The sequence below is a fragment of the Triturus cristatus genome, chromosome 5_1, assembly GCF_964204655.1.
Source record: "Triturus cristatus chromosome 5_1, aTriCri1.1, whole genome shotgun sequence".
NCBI lineage: Eukaryota > Metazoa > Chordata > Amphibia > Caudata > Salamandridae > Triturus > Triturus cristatus.
This window is the reverse complement of record NC_140587.1, coordinates 44,463,607-44,485,464: the sequence shown is the minus strand read 5'-3', so window position 1 is coordinate 44,485,464 and position 21,858 is coordinate 44,463,607. Positions and strand designations below refer to the sequence as shown.

Below are 21,858 nucleotides of genomic sequence, written 5' to 3'. Positions count from 1 at the left end.
TCTTTCGTGCTTAATCCGGTGGTAGCGATTCCAAGGTCTTTGCAGAATTGTTTTAATTCTCGGTGCGTATAATATTCCAACTGGTCCTCTCGGAATGTCGAGCTTGTGTTGGTACCTGCGGCACCTAGGGAGGTTTCTCCTTCCATCTCTTTCCGGTAGTGCGTCAGCCGTTTAATGCACGATCTCTAGGTGTCGGCTCGGATCCTGTCGTCTGCCACCAAATGTTGGAAAGGCGTTCTCCGGGGGGCTTCGGAATACGTTCCGGACCACCCTTCGACCCACCTCTCCCAGAGTTAGGCCGAGCAAGGGCGGGGAGGCCCTTCCTGGAAGGGTCTCGTTCCTAGGATCGCACACGCTGAGCTTGCACTCTCGGACAGAGGGACACCACACAGTAGTTCTTCGTCAGACAGTACTTTATCGTTAACCTTTAGGGACCTTTATGATCCGAAATGCCGGTATTGAAGCAGCGCCACAAGCGGCGATAATGTCGTGATGGGGGTAGCGGGACAGTCTCTGAGTTCAGTGTCTCTGCGGAGTATCCTTCGCACAGCTCTCAATCCTCGAGCTGGGGGATGTTGTTTCTCTTGACAATTTCTGACGATTCTTCTAGAGGAGAGTGCCGCGAGTCACTCAGCAGGCACAGGTGGTTTCGGAGTCGGGGAGCCGCGACGGCGTCTGCAGGGCTCAGATGGTTCAGAGTGCGGGGAGCCGCGACAGCGTCAGCAGGGCTCAGATGGTTCAGAGTTCGGGGAGCGTTCTTCCGTTCAGGGATCGATCGAGCCGCGACCAGGTCAGCAGGGCTCTCGTAGGTCCAGGTCTTCTCTCTCTCCCGTCCCTTCAGCACCCCTTGTTATACTCCCCCTCCTCTTTGAAGTCCGGAGACCTCGCGGAGATGGGTCTTGGTGCCTGGGGGCGGTGTGTCGGGATTTCCTGTCACTCGGCCCTTTGATCTGTTCGGGTGGGTCTGGGAAGGACTCCAGACGCCCAGCAGGCGAGGCGCCCGCTCACCGGGGGCCTGGTGGCCGATCGAAACCCTCCTTGGGGAGGAGACCAGAGGTGTGACAGGGACGGCGTCTCCTGGTCTGGCTTGGGGGTTTCTCGCTCTCTCGGCCGGGCATGCGTGGTAGGGTCTAGGGTGTTGCTGGCGCCTTGGCCGGCCATCGGGTTGTTGGGCCATGGTGGCCGGAAGTCTGTGACATCGGGGATCAGGTGCGGTTGCAGGGTGGCTGGCTGGTCGGGAGGGCCCACGCCACGAGGCCGGTCTCACAGACCCTGGCTGTTGTGGCGAGCCAGCTGTGCTTGGCAGCTTCTAGAGACTGGAATGGATCTCGTCACACAAAAAGCTCAGCTGCCTGAAGACCTCGCTGTCTGGCTCTGCCGCGTGGCGTTTCTCCAACCTAAGGGCGCGGGCCTCACGTTGAGTGATATGGAGGCAGTGGGTTTGTTCTTGCATGCGGAGTTGCGCTCTGGCAAACCCCTTAATGGGCCGCTTTGCTGGCGGCTCAGAGGGTGCTGACAGCTTTTCGTTGCATTGGACATTAGCTTGTAACTTTGTTCCATGGGTCTGAACATAACGTTTATTTTGAAGATACCCTGCGTATAGGCCCCACATAGGATGTGGGCCATTCCTGGAGGAGCCAAGGTGAAGTAATAGGAGAGCATGGTCCGATATACTGCCAGGGAGTATCTGGGCCTGTGATACAGCGCTACAATCTAGGGCCGGCATGAAAACAAGGTCAATGTGGGAATGAGTATGTTGTGCCACAGAGGTCTGTGTGAGTTGACGACGTTTGGGGTTTTCATATCCTCCACGCATCAGAGACCATTGATTGTTGCCCAGTCTGAGAGGTGCCTGGCCCCGGCACCTTGGGATACAGAGGGGTGATCCGTAGCACCAATACCCAGGATGGGGACTGCTTTGAAGTCACCACCCATTGGCGTCTGTCCCTGTGGGACATCGCTAAGTACCTTAGACAGGGCATTGAGAAAAGCTTCTAGAGTTGCTGGGGGAGCATAGACTCATTGACCTTCGATCACGCCAGTGATCGTGATGAAAGCCCTGGGGCTCACTAATGTCGCGGGCAACAGTCATAGAAAAGGAGCGACGCAGTAGGATCGCTACCCAGTGAAGCCCGAGTTAAAAACCCTGTCATAGCCTCTACGCGCCAGCGATTACCCACATGGTGGGTCTCCTGGAGCATCAGGACATCGGGTTGCTGTTGTGCAAAAACTAGGACTGCAGCGCCTTTCAAGCAATCTAGAAGTCAGAAGTTGAGCCCTCATCGTGCAGGACAGCTTGACTCCAGTGGCATGGAGAGCACGGGACCCACGTCTGCGCATACCCGTCCCACTTGGGGTGACCAATACAAAAAGAACAATTGATGGACAGAATGCAGAACAATGTCATACATTCACCCCAGTACAGAGATCTGGGCTTAAATCCTTCATTTTTTTGCTCGCCATTCCAGTTTGGACCCAGCCATATGCAAATCAGTCCTGACCCTGTGCCCAAACTGAATGGCATGGTGTGGGACGGGTATGCCCAGACGTGGGTTCTGTGCTCTCCATGCCACTGGAATCAAGCTACCCTGGCTGAAGAGGGGTGAAACCCCAAAACCGGTCCTAGGATGCTTTTTCCAGTCCAGGACCTAGCTTGGCATTTAGGGCTGGACTATTCCTATTGGGCGCTGGGTCAAGACTAATTTGCATATGGCTGGGTCCAAACTGAAATGGCATGGTGAGCAAAAAAAACATGGATTTAGGCCCAGATCTCTGTACTGGGGTGAATATATGACCTTGTTCTGCATTCTGTCCATCAACTGTTGTTTTTGCATTTGTCACCCCGAGTGGGAAAGGTATGCCCAGACGTGGGTCCCGTGCTCTCCATACCACTGGAATCAAGCTATTCCGGCTGAAGAGGGGTGAAATCCCGAAACCGGTCCTAGGATGCTAGTTTCCTGTCCAGGGAGGACCTGGCTTGGCAGTTCGGGCTGGACTGTTCCCATGAGGCACAGGATCAAGACTGATTTGTATATGGCCATGGCATGGTGGGAAAAAGAATGATGGATTTAACCCAGATCCCTTTACTGAGGGGAATGTATGACATTGTTCTGAATTCTGTCCATCAATAGTTCTTTTTGCAGTCGGGAGCAGTCCAATATACATCCATCCAAGGCCTCTTCAATGGCGGGGGACCCACCAGTTAAGTCAGAGTGCGGGGGGCGTGCCGCGAGCCCCAGGCAACGAGAGGTAAAGCAGCACTAAGCTGCCCCAGCCGCCGAAAGGACCGGGTCGCCGGGTTCAGGCATTGAAGTCGGAGTGGGGGTCTTGATAGGGCTACAGAAGCACCAGGCAGGAGCCTTGCACGTCTCAGAGGGCCCACGAGCTGCCCGGCCAGGCCCTGCCCACCCCCCTGCTCATCTGGAGGTGCTGATAGTGCTGCGAGCGGGACCAGATTCCAGCCATCCAAGGCACCGCAGTGCTGGAGTGGAGTGCCTGGGGATCAGGAGGCCGCGGCAGGGGGAGCCCCAAAGCAGTGCAGCCCACTGCCAATGGTCCGCAGTGGCTTTGTAGAAAAGTGTCTCTCGGTCTTGTTACCTTCAAGAGGCTCCGCGCCCCGTCCCACCGAAGGCCGGGCCATGCGGGTGCCACGGTGCCACCATGATGGAAGGAGACCGCTCTGTGGAGTGTGGCCGCCACACGGGAGCCAAGGTCGCCCGAGCCGCATGCCGAACCAGACCACAGGGAGCAGCGGGTCCAGTGGGGAGGAGCAAGAGTCCCTGATGATGGGAGCGGATGAGGGCATCCCACGGCCTGTCTCACCGAAGGTCTGGCCACGCGGTGCCACCAGGATGGAAGTGGGCCGCTCTGTAGCATGTGGTACAAAAGGGGGTGGTGATGGACAGAGTATCAGAACCAATCAAACACTCACACCCAGTCAACAGATCTGGGTTTGATCCATCACCGTTCTTTAGCCCACTCTGCCACCCCAGTTCAGACATGGCCATATGCAAATCAGTCTGACCCTGTGCCTCATGGGAACAGTCCAGCCCGAACTGCCAAGCCATGCCTTCCCTGGACCGGAAACAAGCTTCCTAGGACCGGTTTCTGGCATTTCAGCCGTCTTCAGCCAGGCTTGCTTGAATCCAGTGGCAAAGTGAGCAAGGGACTCACGTCTGAGCATACCCTGCCAACTTATGGCGAACAAAGCGGTACAAAAGGGGGTGGTGATGGACGGTCCAGGGAAGGCATGGCTTGACAGTTCGGGCTGGACTGTTCCCATGAGGCACAGGGTCAGACTGATTTGCATATGGCCATGTCTGAACTGGGGTGGCAGAGTGGGCTAAAGAACGGTGATGGATCAAACCCAGATCTGTTGACTGGGTGTGAGTGTTTGATTGGTTCTGATACTCTGTCCATCACCACCCCTTTTGTACCGCTCTGTAGCATGTGGCCACCACACGGGAGCCAAGGTCGCCCGAGCCGCACGCCGAACCGGACCACAGGGAGCAGCGGGTCCAGTGGGGAGGAGCAGGAGTCCCTGATGATGGGGGAGGATAAGGGCATCCCACGGCCTGTCTCACCGAAGGTCCGGCCACGCTGTGCCACCAGGATGGAAGGAGACCGCTCTGTGGAGTGTGGCCTCCACACGGGAGCCATGGTCGCCCGAGCCGCACGCCGAACCGGACCACATGGAGCAGCGGGTCCAGTGGGGAGGAGCAGGAGTCCCTGATGGCGGGAGGATGGGAGCGGATGAGGGAGGGGCTTAGAGTGCGACCTTCATCTTGACATTCCTAGCCACGCCCTCCGCCTCCCACTTTAAGGGGTGCACACTCAGATTCACCTGCATATTCACTTATTCACTTGGCAGCAGGCACACTTCAGCACAACATGCTGCCCCACTGTCGTGTCTGCTGAGCCGCACCTGCATCACGTGCCCTGTTTATCCTTCTTCAACACTGCTCTTCCTGTCTCCGTGTTTGCACACCTACGCACACTTGGTGCACTCTGCACACCTGCAGGTCCACACTCATTCCCTTTCCGCCGCTCCTGTGTCCGTCTTAGTAATGACCACTAGTGATGTGTTCACCAGGCCCTTTCTTTCATGAGAGCGCTTGAACAGTAGTCCAGTGGTCCTAATTTGGTCGACCTCGGAAGGATTAAAGGCTGAGGTGTGGTTGGATCCACTACCTGTGACCTTCAGTTCACCACAAGATTCCTGCACCACAAATGAGCTCCCTTACACCACCTCTTCCCGCTCCTTACCTCAGTCACAAACTTGTAGGAGTGTCAAAGTCCTCCATCTCAAAATGGCAACCACCTTGAAACGCACCTTATCAGGGAATGCACCTGGGATCTGTAGTGCCCCCCCTCCCCGCATTTGAACCTTACTCCCAGAATTCTAATCTTCAAATCTAAACTTAACCACACTTAATTTATATATTGTTTAGGACTCATCTGCATGCTAATATATGCTGATCTTTGGGTTATTTTGTCGAATTTTGCCCTATGTTTCTACGCAGTTTTCCTCCCACATGCCCTTCTATTCGCAAGTGAACCGTGACTCCACAAAGCGCTGTCGCCCTTGTAGGGTCTGTTATAGTAACGCCCTGTCCCCGCAGCTTTTGTGCAGCTCCTCGAAGGCTGTAGCGCCTCCGAGCGGCGCTGGCTGTGTGGAGTCCCGTGAGCAGGATCTCTGTACCTGACCCGGGCCCTGCCTGCCTGGAGGAACGAGCCGTGCCAGGCCTTGTTTCACAGTTTCCTGGAGACACGGAGCCTTGGTAGCGCCTCGAGGTCCTTGCTGGGTCAGCAGCCCGCGGTTGCCAGGCCAGTGTTTGGTGGTTTCGGAGCGCGTGATTCTCCCCTGCCAGTGGCCGAAGGCTGCCCTTCCTGGTTGGGTAGTCCAGTTTGTTGTGCGCGGACAGAGGCTGCCCCAGGGCCTTACCTTTCATCACTCCTTTCTTCCACTCGGCGCTCTGTCAGCGCCGGCTCTGGTTTAGTGAAGCTGCAGGCCTCGGGTGTAGCGTCTGCGCCCCCTCCCTGTAGGACTGGCGCTGCGCAGGATATAAACGTCACTCCGTGACCTCACCTCTCTGCTCTTCTGAACAGAAGCCTCTGCTTCTGGTACCCGCCTCGTGTCCCTGGTGCACGCCTTGTGCCCATAGTAACCCCTCGTATGTCCCTGGTGCCCGCCTCGTGCACCAGGGCCTCACCTTTCACCATTACTCCTTTCTTCCACTCGGCGCTCTATCGGCGCCTGCTCTGGTTTAGTGAAGCAGCAGGCCTCAGGTGTAGCGTCTGCGCCCCCTCCCTGTAGGACTGGCGCTGCGCAGGATATAAACTTCACTCAGTGACCTCACCTCTCTGCTCCTCTGAACAGAAGCCTCAGCTTCTGGTGCCCACCTCGTGCCCGCCTCGTGTGACCCTGGTGCCCACCTTGTGCCCATAGTACTCCTCATGTCCTTGGTGCACGCCTCAGACCTCCTCATGCCCCTGGTGCTTGCCTCGCGCTCCTGGTGCCCACCTTGTGCCCATAGTACCCTTCTCATGTACCCGCTCGGGCAACTGGTGCCAGCACCCCTCTGGCCCCTGGTACCCCCTCATACTCCTGGTGGCCACCTTGGGTGCCCCCAATCGGGCCTTGGGTGCCCCCGACCCCTGGTATGTTCCTCATGCCCAGGTCCAGTCAGTGTGCATTATCCCTTGCTCCAGAGCCCTTATCGGCTGCTGCGGAGAGCAGAAGGGCAGTGCCCGGGATCCTGTGACTAGATCCTGTCCGTTTTGTGATCCCGCGCGTGGAGAGATTGATTCTTGGGATCAATCTCTCTCCAGGGCTGTATCCTGGTAAGAAAGTCTTTGATACATGCACCTTTGGCACGTCGAATGTATGTCTGAGAACAAGCTGCCCCTTTGGCACGTTGGATGACTCTGAGAACAAGCTGCCCCTTTGGCACGTTGGATGACTCTGAGAACAAGCTGCCCCTTTGGCACGTTGGATGACTCTGAGAACAAGCTGCCCCTTTGGCACGTTGGATGACTGAGAAGAAGCTGCCCCTTTGGCACGTTGGATGACTGAGAACAAGCTGCCCCTTTGGCACGTTGGATGTCTGTCGGAGAACAAGCTGCCCCTTTGGCATGTTGGATGTCTGTCGGAGAACAAGCTGCCCCTTTGGCAAGTTGGATGACTGTCTGAGAACAAGCTGCCTCTTTGGCACGTTGGATGACTGTCTGAGAACAAGCTGCCTCTTTGGCACGTTGGATGACTGAGAACAAGCTGCCTCTTTGGCATGTTGGATGACTGAGAACAAGCTGCCCCTTTGGCACGTTGGATGACTGAGAACAAGCTGCCCCTTTGGCACGTTGGATGACTCTCAGAGCACAAGTTGCCTCTTTGGTATGTTGGATGACTCTCAGAATACAAGTTGCCTCTTTGGCACGTTGGATGAAAACAAGTTGCCTCTTTGGCTCGTTGGATGAGAACAAGTTGCCACTTTGGCTCGTTGGATGAGAACAAGTTGTCTCGTCATGGCTTTTAGAATAGTCCCATCGATGAATAACCCATTCTTACATACATTGTCCCATCCACATGACAATACCGATTCCAAACAGGTGACCTTTTACCCAGTAACTTGCTCCTGTCTCTTCGACACCAGGCTCTAAGTATTCTATCATAATCCCTGTATCTGACATACATAAACATGTCCCCAGGTACAGTAGATTTATTCTGTATAAGGTTCACCACTTTTGTCATCGTTGGCCAACAGCCAGCTGTGCATGATCGCACTTGTTTAGAAAGGCATTGGTGATTGTTTTCAAAACATCCATGATTGTTTTCAAAACATATTGATTTTTAGAAAAAACCCTGGAGTGACCACTTTAGTATAAAAGACCCTCACTCCCCCCTTACAGATCAGAGGAGGTTTCCTTCCAAGCTGACACAGGGTCCTGCATGCTGAATCTTCGACACGCAGCGGTCTGACATCTCTTTTGGGCTGTCATCCGCAAAGCAGACGGGGTCCTTCATTCCCAACCATCAGGTGAGGGGGATGGTTCTTCCTTAGGGGTTTCTTGGCTACAGATACACATAGCTATACACATACACCTACACATCCAGGCTAGGCTACGTACATTTTAGCAAATTACTTAAGGCGCGCATTTTAGGAATATGCAAGTGCTGCTGTTTTGATCTAAAATGCTTACGTTCGTCTTATTAGCGCTATGGTAGAAATGGATCTACTGTTCACTATATTGGTACTAGCAATCTCTGTTGTATGCTTCTGTTTCCTGATTGTTGCAGCACATATGCGTTACACTAGGATGTCGCTGGACCAATAAATACTTATTGAAACGTCCTAATCGCCATCCTGTGTGACTCTTTACAACGGTCCTCCGAATTGAAGTGGAGACGTTTTCAGTCTAAAACTGACAGTAATCGATATGGTGTCCAGAATAACTGTTGGACTGCATCCACCAGCGCATCCTATTAGAATATCCGTTGGTCTCGAACTGCCCCGTGAGGTCCATAAGAGGTTTATTAAGATCCCCTTACCAAAAAGATGGGATTTCCAGATAATGTCTGTTTCCTTCTTCCTTCAGAGGTGGGATTGTGCTAAGACACTTCACCAATTCATGGTCCAACAGCTCGAGGACCTTCGCGTGTGGTGCCTCAAAGTCTGGGCTTTGAACCAGAGCCCTTTTTGACCGGATCGGAACCGCCCATCAGGGTTCCTTCAGCGGGGACTTCGGATGAGGAAATATCCCCCCCGGAGGGCACAGCTCCAAAGACCGCCAGTGCCAAACCTTTAAGTTGTGTGGCTAAAAACCTGACACACAAACGCACACACATCTATATGCACACCCCCCTCCTCTGCGCGCGCACACACACATGTCCGTCTCTACACACATGTCCGTCTCTACACACATGTCCGTCTCTACACACATGTCCGTCTCTACACACATGTCCGTCTCTACACACATGTCCGTCTCTACACACATGTCCGTCTCTACACACATGTCCGCCTCTACACACATGCCCGCCTCTACACACATGCCCACCTCTACACGCACGCCCACCTCTACACGCACGCCCACCTCTACACGCACGCCCACCTCTACACGCACGCCCACCTCTACACGCACGCCCACCTCTACACACACGCCCACCTCTACACACACGCCCACCTCTACACACACGCCCACACCTCTACACACACGCCCACACCTCTACACACACGCCCACACCTCTACACACACGCCCACACCTCTACACACACGCCCACACCTCTACACACACGCCCACACCTCTACACACACGCCCACACCTCTACACACACGCCCACACCTCTACACACACGCCCACACCTCTACACACACGCCCACACCTCTACACACACGCCCACACCTCTACACACACGCCCACACCTCTACACACACGCCCACACCTCTACACACACGCCCACACCTCTACACACACGCCCACACCTCTACACACACGCCCACACCTCTACACACACGCCCACACCTCCTCTACACACACGCCCACACCTCCTCTACACACACGCCCACACCTCCTCTACACACACGCCCACACCTCCTCTACACACACACACACCCCACCTCTACACACACACACACCCCACCTCTACACACACACACACCCCACCTCTACACTCACACACCACCCCACCTCTACACTCACACACCACCCCACCTCTACACTCACACACCACCCCACCTCTACACTCACACACACACCCCACCTCTACACTCACACACACACCCCACCTCTACACTCACACACACACCCCACCTCTACACTCACACACACACCCCACCTCTACACTCACACACACACCCCACCTCTACACTCACACACACCCCACCTCTACACTCACAGGCACCTCTGTGGGCACAGGCACCTCTGTGCGCACACCTACTTCACACCTCGACACACCTACCTCACTCGAGCTCCTCGCCTTCCTTCGTGGCTCTTTTTCATACAGCAGTGCTGTTGACAGTCATCATTAGCGTTTACTCCTTTACTAAAGTGTCCGTCTTCATTGCAGCCGCCGTGAAATCCTATCTCATTCACAGCTGGCATCCTCTCACTCCCTAAACAAGCATTGGCATAGCCAATAGGTCTCGCCTTTGGGACCTTATAAGTGTTTAGCCATGCAACAGTTGATGTTGCAACAAGGATATTGTGCTGCATAACTAAATACTTGTATGCTCTGAAAGGCGAGATGTATTGGCTATCGCAATGTTTTTATAGCATAACTATGTGTTCGAGGCATATGAGCTGCAGATCACACACTTAGGATAGTAGATCGCCATCTGGTGTTGGGCTCGGATGCTTGCAGGTTGTTGTCTTCGGAAGAAGTCTTTGATCACGAGATAGGTGACTCCTCCCTTGGACTACAGTGCGCATGGGCATCCACTCCATCCTCAGATTGTTTTTTTCCGCCATTGGGTTCGGATGCAACTTTTCCAACTCTGGTTGAAAATCTCAAATACAAGATTTTCGAAGCGAAAAAACTTCTACAACTACATCGAAGCACCTTCACTCAACATCGAATTCATCGGCTCGATTCCGGACGTCGACGCGGGCTGCTGGGCCTATCCACGCCGTGAGGCCTACGGCTCATTGAAAAGGACGCTGTTTAAAAAATGCCCCCAGTGTGGAGCAAAATTTCCGCACAGTGACCATCACAAAGTCTGCAACCTGTGCCTATCACCGGAACACGACGAAGCCAGCTATCCAGACTGCACAGCATTTCGATCCAAAAAGACCATTCGGGATCGAAGAGCTCGACGCCATATCATGGCACACAGATCAGCCCTGGAACCAGTAAACATCTTCAATGAGGGTCCCGATGTCCCGGAAGAGGATTCCGAGGAACTTCAAATCATCTTGGAAGCAGACGACTCAGACGGCCCCATTACTCCGGGGCAACGCGTGAGTACCACTGCCCCTGCCCAAACCCCTCCAAAACAAAAGCATTGGTCAAGACTTCGCCAGCTGGCCTCAGTCGAGACCGAAAACATCCATCAGAAGCCCCGCCTCCAGGCTCGGCTCCGAAGAAACATAAGCCTTCTGGTGGCTCGGGCCCGAGTAAGCCGCATGTCATTGTACCCCTGGCACCTTCGGCACCGAAGACAAAAGACCTCTCGGCACCGAAATCGGATCTGACACCTTCGGCACCGAAAACATCGAGGCCCATAGATAAACCGGCACCGAAAGTTCCCAAGCCGAAAGACTCGACTTCGGCCCCGAAACCTTCATCGGCACCAAAACCACCGGCTGAGGACTATAATACACCTCCTAAAGCCAAAGACTCTACCGATCAACCAATATCTCGATCGGAGCCTAAAAAATTGGCGCCAAAATCTGTTCCTGAAGAACAAGAACTTTTCCATCCAGATCCAACACAAAAAAGGATCTATATTAATCCAAAGACTGGACATGTCACTGCAGTGCCATGTAAGAAACGGAAACTGGACACACCTGCCCCAGTTCCTATAAAAAAGGAGGACTCGGCAACATCACCTTTTCCTCCTTCCTTTCCCATTCCACCTTCTACCCCACCCCCTCTGCCTACACCTCCCTTACTTCTACCATCTCCATCACATACACCACCTCCACAGGATGATGTTGATGACCTAGGGGGAGGGGGTAATCCTTATAATACCAATGATCCGTTCACGGATCCAGATACCGCACCATTGGATGATTGGGCATACCCTCTACCAGATATACCTGACCCTACACCATATCCCTCCAAACCATCACCTCCAGATGACCACCTGGGGTTTGGACAACTAGTAAACAGAGCAGCACGTTACCATGGCGTCACCATGCACTCTGATGCACCTGAGGAAGACTTCCTCTTAGACACTTTTGAACAGTCTCAGAAGTCGGTACAAATTTTACCTATGCTTAAAGGGGTGATAAAACACGCCACAGAAGTATTTAAAGACCCCGTCCGTGCCAGGGTGCTTAACCCAAGAATTGAGAAAAAATATAGACCTGCCCCAGAAGATCCTTGTTACATCAAAGGACAGCTCCCTCTGGATTCTTTGGTCGTTTCCAACGCAAGGAAATGCGCCAACTTCCAAACCACGGGAGATACACCACCCCCTGACAAAGAATCCAACCTATTAGAAGCCTCGGGCAAACGAGTAGCGCACAAGCTGCTAATCATTGGTGTATTGCCAACACCCAAGCCCTATTAGCACGCTACGATAGGGCTCACTACGATCAGTTGGAGAATCTGCTACAACACCTGCCAGACCAATACAAGACCCAGGCAAATGACCTTATACAAGAGGGAAAACTTTTCTCAAATGCGTCAATTAAATGTGCACTTGACGCCGCAGACAGCGCCTCTCGAGCACTAAACACAAGTGTACTCCTTAGACGCCATGCCTGGCTACGCATTTCAGGCTTTAAGCCAGAAGTACAAAGTACCATACTTAGCCAACCTTTTAACCAAGAACAGCTGTTTGGGCCAGCAGTTGACACTGCACTTGAAAAAATGAAAAAAGACACCAAGACTGCTAAGTCCATGGGAGCATTGCAGTCTCCACAACCACAGGGCTCCTTTCGACGCTCCTTCCACAGAGGAGCCTCCAAGAATATGGGAGCAGACACCTCCTCTGCATTCAAACCCTCTACACAAACATCCCCTAGTAGAGGATATTTTAGAGGAGGATATAGAGGAAACAACAACAAGGGACGAGGTCGAGGCAATACCAACACTCGTACCTCCCCTGCCACAAAACAGTGACTTTCCTCCACTCCCCCCAGACCATTCCACTCCAGTCGGGGGAAGACTCAAACAGTTCCTACCTGTCTGGAACTCCATCACAACAGACAAGTGGGTAAGAAAAATTATCCAGTATGGTTACTGCCAGGAACTCACAAACACCCCCCCCACACATACCACCCAATCAGTGTTCCATGTCACCAAACCATCTTACGCTCCTCAAACAAGAGGTTCTCTCATTGCTTCAAAAACACGCAATAGAACCAGTTCCCTTACAACATAAGGGTAAAGGGGTAAACTCGCTGTACTTCCTAATCCCCAAAAAGGACGAGACTAAGAACAATACCCGACCTCAGACCCCTAAATCTGTACATAAGCTCAGATCATTTCCATATGATCACTCTTCAACAAGTGCTCCCACTACTACAACAAGGCGATTTCCTTGCCACACTAGATCTCAAGGACTCTTATTTCCACATTCCCATACATCCTGCTCACAGGAAGTACTTAAGGTTTGTGGTGGACGGACAACACTATCAGTTTACAGTCCTTCCATTCAGGGTAACAACTGCGTCCAGGGTATTCACCAAATGTCTAGCAGTAGTAGCAGCGCATCTCACAAGACAACAAATGAATGTCTTCCCGTATCTAGACGACTGGCTAATAAAAGCCAACTCCTTCAACAAATGCGTTCTACACACTCACCGAACTATTCAAATCTTACACAACTTTAGAGGAAGATGTCTCCTTCACCGTGTAATTCCTACTGCATAAATTTAATGTATTCTGAAGAACTTCTGTTTTGCTGTCACCTTTGCTATGAATCTTTGATACTATGCCATGTTGTCGAATCAGTTTTAATAAAAAGATTTACAAAAAAAAAAATCTTACAAAACTTGGGTTTCACAATAAACTACCCCAAATCTCATCTCCAACCCTCCCACATACATAAATATCTGGGAGCCACCATAAATACCTCCAAAGCCCTAGCATATCCCAGCCCAGCTAGGATAGCCAATATACAAGCTCTCATCGTAAAATTTCAAACCCAACACTCTTTCAGCAAGAGTGGTCATGCAACTCATAGGCATGATGGCGTCCTGCATCTTCATTGTGCCTTATGCAAGACTTCAAATGCGTCCCTTACAAGAGGGTCTAGCACGTCAGTGGAATTAGGCTCACGGACAACTAACAGATCTGGTGTTGGTGGACAGCGGCTCACAACGCTCTCTAAAAACGGTGGAACACAATAAACCTGTCCAAAGGGCGGCCGTTCCTCGAGCCTCTTCCACAAATAGTGCAAACAACGGACGCATCACTCACGGGATGGGGAGCCCATCTCCTAGGCCACACCACTCGGGGCAAATGGACCCCTCAACAGAAAGTGCTCCATATCGATTACCTGGAATTACTGGCAGTATTCCTAGCACTAAAATCATTCCAAATACATCTCCAGAACAAAACTGTCTTCATCCGGATGGACAACATGACAGCCATGTATTATATACAAAAACAAGGAGGCACACATTCTCTCCAGCTGTCCCAGCTCGCACAGAACATTTGGAGATGGGCCATTCCCCAGAACATATACCTGCTTGCAGAACACCTTCCAGGGGTTCACAATCAGATTGCCGACCTGTTAAGTCGACAGACTCAACAGATCCACTAATGGGAATTGCATCCACAAGTCCTACTCCCCTTTTTCCAAAAATGGGGCCAACCAGACATAGATCTGTTCGCCACACACGAAAACGCACAATGCCCAACCTTCGCCGCCAGGTTTCCCCACCCACAGTCCAAGGGCAATGCGATATGGATGAACTGGTCAGGCAGATTTGCGTACGCTTTTCCGCCTCTCCCACTCATTCCATTCGTGGTACGCAAGCTCAGGCAACAATCTCTCAAACTGATCCTGGTAGCCCCCACATGGGCACGCCAGCCCTGGTTCACAACGCTGCTGGAACTCTCTCTAGTTCCACACCAAAAACTGCATCTCTCCCCATCCTTACTAACCCAGAACCAGGGAAAAATAAGACACCCAGATCTAGGTCAACTGAATCTGGCGATCTGGCTCCTGAAGTCCTAGAGTTCGGTTACCTCAACCTGCCACCAGACTGCATGAATATTATAAAAGAGGCCAGACGACCTACCACTAGAGCCTGCTACGCTGCAAAATGGAAAAGATTTGCCATTTACTGCACTAACAATGATATACGCCCACTGGATGCATTCATACAGAACATCATTTGCTACTTACTACACTTGCAAAGATGTAATTTAGCGTACTCATCCATACGTCTCCACCTAGCAGTATTAGCAGCCTACTTGCAAAATCGACAACACTTGTCACTATTTAAAGTACCTGCGATCAAAGCCTTCATGGAAGGCCTTAAGAGGATTATCTCTCCCAGATTACCACCCTCTCCAGTGTGGAATCTAAACATTGTTCTTACAAGGCTCATGGGACCCCCTTTTGAACCTCTGCATAAATGCGAACTACAGTTCCTCACATGGAAAGTGGCCTTCCTTATTGCTATCACATCCCTTAGACAGGTAAGTGAGATCCAGGCTTTAACCATACAAGAACTATTCCTACAATTACACCGCAACAAAGTGGTTCTTAGAACAAATCCGAAATTCCTACCAAAAGTCATATCTCCGTTCCATCTTAACCAATCAGTAGAGCTACCAGTGTTCTTCCCAAATCCGGACTCGGTAGCTGAAAGAGCTCTTCATACCTTAGACGTTAAAAGAGCCCTACTTTACTACATTGACAGAACCAAATCATTCCGCAAAACCAATCAATTGTTTGTTGCTTTCTCTCCACCACATAAAGGCAACCCCATTTCCAAATCCGGGATAGCCAGGTGGATAGTTAAATGTATCCAAATATGCTACCACAAGGCTAAACGCACACTAACAGTTCCCCCTAGAGCGCATTCCACACGCAAAATAGGGGCTTCCATGGCATTCTTAGGAAACAATCCCTTAGAAGATATTTGTAAGGTAGCCACATGGTCTACAACACACACCTTCACTAAACATTACTGTGTTGACGTGCAAGCAAAACAACAAGCTTCTGTAGGTCAGGCTGTCCTTAAAACTTTATTCCAAACTGTTGCAACTGATACAGGTGACCACCGCTAGGGGAGACACTGCTATATAGTCTATCCTAAGTGTGTGATCTGCAGCTCATATGCCTCGAACGGAATATGCTACTTACCAGTATGCATCTGTTCTTGGCCTGTAGAGCTGCAGAGCCACACACGCCCACCCACCTCCCCGGGACTTGTATCTGTTCCAGCATAGTCTTACTTAGACATTACACATGGACATCTCTCTCTCTTTTTACAAACTCCATCATTTCTCATCATGGCGAAAAACAATCTGAGGATGGAGTGGATCCCTATGCGCACTGTAGTCCAAGGGAGGGGTCACCTATCTTGTGACCAAAGACTTCTTCCGAAGACAACAACAAGCTGCAAGCATCCAAGCCCAACACCAGATGGCGATCTACTATCCTAAGTGTGTGGCTCTGCAGCTCTACATGCCAAGAACAGATGCATACTGGTAAGTAGCATATTCCTTCTAAACACTACTACAAAGTAATGAATTGTGTGCTACTGAAAAATCTTGTTCTAGCTTTTTTGCTTAAAAAGCAAACGTGGAACAGCTTTACAATTATTTTTAATGCTAAAGTAGTCTAATGGCTAAAAATACAAAATGTACCTTCTGAGCAATGTGCAGTGATATTTTTTTTAGCATACATAAAACACCCAATTAGTGCTTGGTAGTTTGGATTTTATTTTTGAGCTATTGGCATTTCTAATGTGTGTTGGTGTTTTGGCACCGTGTAAGTGTGTAACCAAAGATATTGGCAATGGTTTGTCCAGGAATAACTGACAAATGTTTGTTAGTTTAAATTTTATTGCAAGAATTTTTAGTTAACATTTTTAGTACTTTAAAGTAAGTGGAGTGGAAAAAACAATATTTATGATGTACAGGTTGTATAAATATATTCATTCTGTTGCAATATCTTTTAATATTTTTGTAATAATGCCATTGCTAAATATTACTTCACATGTCTGCGGTAAATATGGCATAAGTGCATCGGATAAGTCTTCCACATCTGTATTGATCATAAACCAGTCTATTAGAAGTTCATTGCTAATAGCTCACTGGTTAGAGGAGGCATACCCTGAAGCAGAGGTCAGACCCGGGACCAGGGTTCGATTCCCGACGCGGCAGGGTCTGGAGCCCAATTGTCCACGGACTCGATAATTCTCGCTTCGGTGCCTACTCTAAGCACGAGTTCACACTATGCAGCTCTGGGCAACAAGCTTGCTTAATCTCCACAATGGCCCCCTGCGGCGGGATGCCTGGCTTTCACCTTGGGGATGCCCAGTACGGGTTATCTCACAGGGAAAAACCAGGACGGGTTCCCAATGCAAGCGCCGAGATGCCCAAGGGTAATTTGAGCGCTATATAAGACCGCACATACATATCCATTGATTGATATGTTTCAGTATTGTGCACTTGTGTTATTGTAGATGGCCCCAGAAATCTGTGCACACGCAGCAGCCACAGGTTCAATTGAAAGCAGGGCTGACTAAGTTTCATCCTTCCTATAACTTGAGAAGAGGCAGCATGTGCTAGGAGAGAGCGCTTGTTTGTATGGTGTGTGTAGAGAGCAGCCCCTGTTCTAATGTATTATACAAAAATACATGCTAGCACAGGGGTACTCACAAACTTTCTGTCGGGGGCCAAAATGACAGTGTGGTTAGTGGCCGAGGGCCGCACTGGTAGGGGTGGAGTCAGTGGGGGCGGGATCAGTGGGGGCGGAGCTAGAGTAAAAAAAAAACCTTTCAAAACATCCGTCTCCCTCCCTCCCTGTCTCCCTCCCTCTCTCTCCCCCTCTCTCCCTCCTCCGTCTCCCTCCCTCCTCCGTCTCCCTCCCTCTCTCTCTCTCCCTCCCTCCCTCTCCTTCCCTCCGTCTCCCTCTGTCCTCCGTCTCCCTCCCTCTCCCTACGTCCTCCGTCTCCCTCCCTCTCCCTCTCCCTCTCCCTCTGTCCTCAGTCTCCCTCCGTCCTCCGTCTCCCTCCCTCTCCCTACGTCCTCCGTCTCCCTCCCTCTCCCTCTGTCTTCCGTCTCCCTCCCTCTCTGTCTCCCTCCCTCCCCGTCTCCCTCCCTCCTCTGTCTCTCTCCCTCCCTCCTCTGTCTCTCTCCCTCCCTCCTCTGTCTCTCTCCCTCCCTCCTCCGTCTCCCTCCCTCCCTCTCTCTCTCCCTCTCTCTCTCCTTCCCTCTCCGTCTCTCTCCATCTCCCTCCGTCCTCCGTCTCCTTCTGTCCTCCGTCAACCTCCCTCCTCCGTCTCCCTCTCTCCTCCGTCTCCCTCCCTCCCTCTCTCTCCCTCCCTCTCTGGAAAAAAAATCGGGAGAATGGGGCCTTCAATCGGGTTTCTGTCATGTATGGGCTTTGGAAGTGGCTGCTGCAGGATCGGACATTAGAATGCAAATTCACATGTTTTTTTATCACCTTTCAGAAGCATGGAGCGCAATGGCAGGCAGAGAAAGAGGGGGATGCAAGAGTTGTGCACTGGCCTGGCAGGTTGCGGTCAGTGCATACACCCCTCCCCCGTCAGCCTGGGCTGAAACAGCTTTGGGCACACACACAGCCGCTGCCCCCCCCCCCCAGTACTTCACAGACCATTCGCTTGTTAATGAGGCTTTGTTGGTTTTTCACCTCTTCTAGACCTCCTGCATCGCAATTCTGACTATTGCTGGAAGAATCAGCACGTTACACAATACCAAGCCCTGTCTGCTGAAACCCGAGGAATCGGGTGTTTGCTTGCAGGGATCGGGAGGCGGGAGACTAGCCATGAAATCGGTAGTCTCCCGCCTGAATGGGGAGGGTTGGCATGTCTGGGTACGATGTCCGCGGGCCGCCAAGAAAGGCTTGCCGGGCCGCTGGCGGCCTGCGGGCCGTACTATGAGTATCCCTGTGCTAGCAGATACTTTTAACAAAGTACGATTTGTTTTTTTAAGTACAGCTGCTAGATATATGTAGCACAGTAATTGGCAGAGATCAAAAAGCCACAAAGTTGTTTAAAAGGAACCGGTTGACAAGGGAGGGCGAAGGTGAAACAGGCAGTGGAAGGGAAAGTAAAGAAATATAAACAAGCGCACGCGGCCACGTTAATTGCAAACAGATGTCCGCTGCTCGATCCCGCAAGGTGGATGCCACAAGCGCGAGTGCTTGAAAAGTGCAGACCGATTTCTAAAGGTCATCTCCTAGAGCAGCGCATGCCCGCTGTACCAGCCTCGACCTAAAAAGGAAACCCGTTGAGGACATTTTTCTCACTGAGTGCCCGCAATCCAAGGGGATATCATGTTTTAAAATAAACTTTCAATATGATTTTTAATCCAGTAACCATTCATTAATTTTAATGTTTGCTCCATGCAACTATATATGATTCCATTTTGGAACCTAAATAAACTCCATTTTCAGGAGCTGTGCGTTTGTAGTCCTCATAAAACAGAGTTCAGTACTCAACGCACCACATTCAATAAATATACACAATTGACATTTCTCTTGCAATCTCATCTATTTCCGCATCACAAAGTCATAGGTATTGGTGTTTATAACAGAGGGTGACAGCGGGCTCTGCTACAAGCACACTGAAGTTAACACCAGCAGTGGTGTTACCACCTCTGCGCATGCTCCTCACTGAGCCTCAGCGCTGCATATTCGAGGAGAGGTCCGTCCGAACGAACTGCATAATTAAATATATCACCTTGGATTATGCGTAATTCTGCACCTCTGTGTTGATGAGCGAAGCCTTGCGGGCATTCACACTTGAGTAAAGATTGGAAAATTAAAACATTATGAACACATGGATTATTTACACATTACTCATGGAATAAATTGCTGTGACACATTGGCTGAGAATCCTTGAACTTTAATGGAAGGTTTACAAATTGTTTCTTAGCTGTGCATCCTGGCTTGGTGTACCTGAAGAGACTCCAGCTGGTTAGAGGCTCCAGTCTAACACATCACTCACCACTGGTAATGCTAGTCTTGCTACTGAGTACATGCATCTCACTAGTCACTCCAATGTAGTGTCAGGAGGCTTGGGGCGTAAACAGATTGAGTTAGGCAGCAAAGGCAGCTTTTGAGAGTTTGCTATTCAGGAACATATGATGATGTGTGCTGCCAAGGGGTTGAAGGCTGACTGACATATTACGCACTTCGAACCCTATTCCAGCTAGCATACGGTGCTTTGGTGTCTGCATGTTGTGCACAGAGGCACTGATCACTTTCTCTCTTCCTTCTTGCAGGCACTCGATTACTGCCACAGTATGGGAATCATGCACAGAGACGTGAAGCCGCACAATGTGATGATTGACCACGAGCACAGAAAGGTATGTAACCAGCTGCCATGCAGTGCAGGAAGGGCTGCGGCCTCGTGGCATTTATGCCAGTTACTAAACATAGTTGTGGCTCTGCACAAGAGAACTGAAATGAGGGTGTGACCTGTCGTGGTGGGACAGGGACTCAGGTTGTGGCTGGCTGTTACAGGCACTCGGGTTGTGGGTGGGACATGCTCTTGGGTTGTGGGTGGAACATGCGCTTGGGTTGTGGGTGGCACATGCGCTTGGGTTGTGGGTGGCACATGTACTTGGGTTGTGGGTGGCACATGCACTTGGGTTGTGGGTGGCACATGCACTCGGGTTGTGGGTGGCACAGGCACTCGGGTTGTGGCTGGGACAGGCACTCGGGTTGTGGCTGGGACAGGCACTCGGGTTGTGGCTGGGACAGGCACTCGGGTTGTGGCTGGGACAGGCACTCGGGTTGTGGCTGGGACAGGCACTCGGGTTGTGGCTGGGACAGGCACTCGGGGTGTGGCTGGGACAGGCACTCGGGGTGTGGCTGGGACAGGCACTCGGGGTGTGGCTGGGACAGGCACTCGGGGTGTGGCTGGGACAGGCACTCGGGGTGTGGCTGGGACAGGCACTCGGGGTGTGGCTGGGACAGGCACTCGGGGTGTGGCTGGGACAGGCACTCGGGGTGTGGCTGGGACAGGCACTCGGGGTGTGGCTGGGACAGGCACTCGGGTTGTGGCTGGGACAGGCACTCGGGGTGTGGCTGGGACAGGCACTCGGGTTGTGGCTGGGACGTGCGCTCGGGCTGTGGCTGGGACGTGCGCTCGGGCTGTGGCTGGGACGTGCGCTCGGGCTGTGGCTGGGACGTGCGCTCGGGCTGTGGCTGGGACGTGCGCTCGGGCTGTGGCTGGGACGTGCGCTCGGGCTGTGGCTGGGACGTGCGCTCGGGCTGTGGCTGGGACGTGCGCTCGGGCTGTGGCTGGGACGTGCGCTCGGGCTGTGGCTGGGACGTGCGCTCGGGCTGTGGCTGGGACGTGCGCTCGGGCTGTGGCTGGGACGTGCGCTCGGGCTGTGGCTGGGACGTGCGCTCTGGCTGTGGCTGGGACGTGCGCTGTGGCTGGGACGTGCGCTCTGGCTGGGACGTGAGCTCTGGCTGGGACGTTGGCTGGGACGTGCACTCTGGCTGTGGGTGGGACGTGCACCCACTGGCTGTGGGTGGGACGTGCACCCACTGGCTGTGGGTGGGACAGGCACATGGGGACATACACTGTTTTTCATCCTGGGATCTTCTCTCATTCATATACTCTACAGTGTGTCTGCCTATGGGTAGTTATCCTGTGACATGTTTGAATAGATAAATATGAAGAAAGGTCCCATGACGTGTTAGTCTGATTTATGCTTGCACTTGATTGGAGGAATACATTTGTACCAGACTCCATTCATCTCTCAATGAGAAGTAATTACTTTAAGTAGCTGCCGTAGGCTCCCTGTACTGAAGTGGCACACTTGAACTCCAGGCTTACTCTTCGTAGGTAACTGCGCATTCCTCTGTGCTGAAATGTTATTGTTCTGGTGGGTGTCCCCGTCTCCTGTTCTGAAACGGTGCAGTTAGTTTACAATAGGCCGCCCCACCCCTCTCAAGTCTCACACTTTGATGACAGTAGCACATTCCCCTGTTTGTTGTACTTCTTGTCCCCGTCTCCCTGTTCTGAAG

The 21,858-nt window shown here is 51.9% G+C and overlaps 1 protein-coding gene across 4 annotated transcripts in view; it reads left to right on the top strand.

Annotated features, from left to right (window-relative positions):
* Positions 1–21,858, top strand: part of LOC146830122 (casein kinase II subunit alpha-like) — a 235,296-nt gene that overhangs the window by 170,585 nt on the left and 42,853 nt on the right. For all 4 annotated transcript variants that reach the window (XM_085604348.1, XM_085604346.1, XM_085604349.1 and 1 more), the window contains one exon: positions 20,100–20,183. In XM_085604348.1, the coding sequence (XP_085460474.1) occupies positions 20,100–20,183 (84 nt within the window). The remainder of the gene's footprint in view (positions 1–20,099; positions 20,184–21,858) is intronic.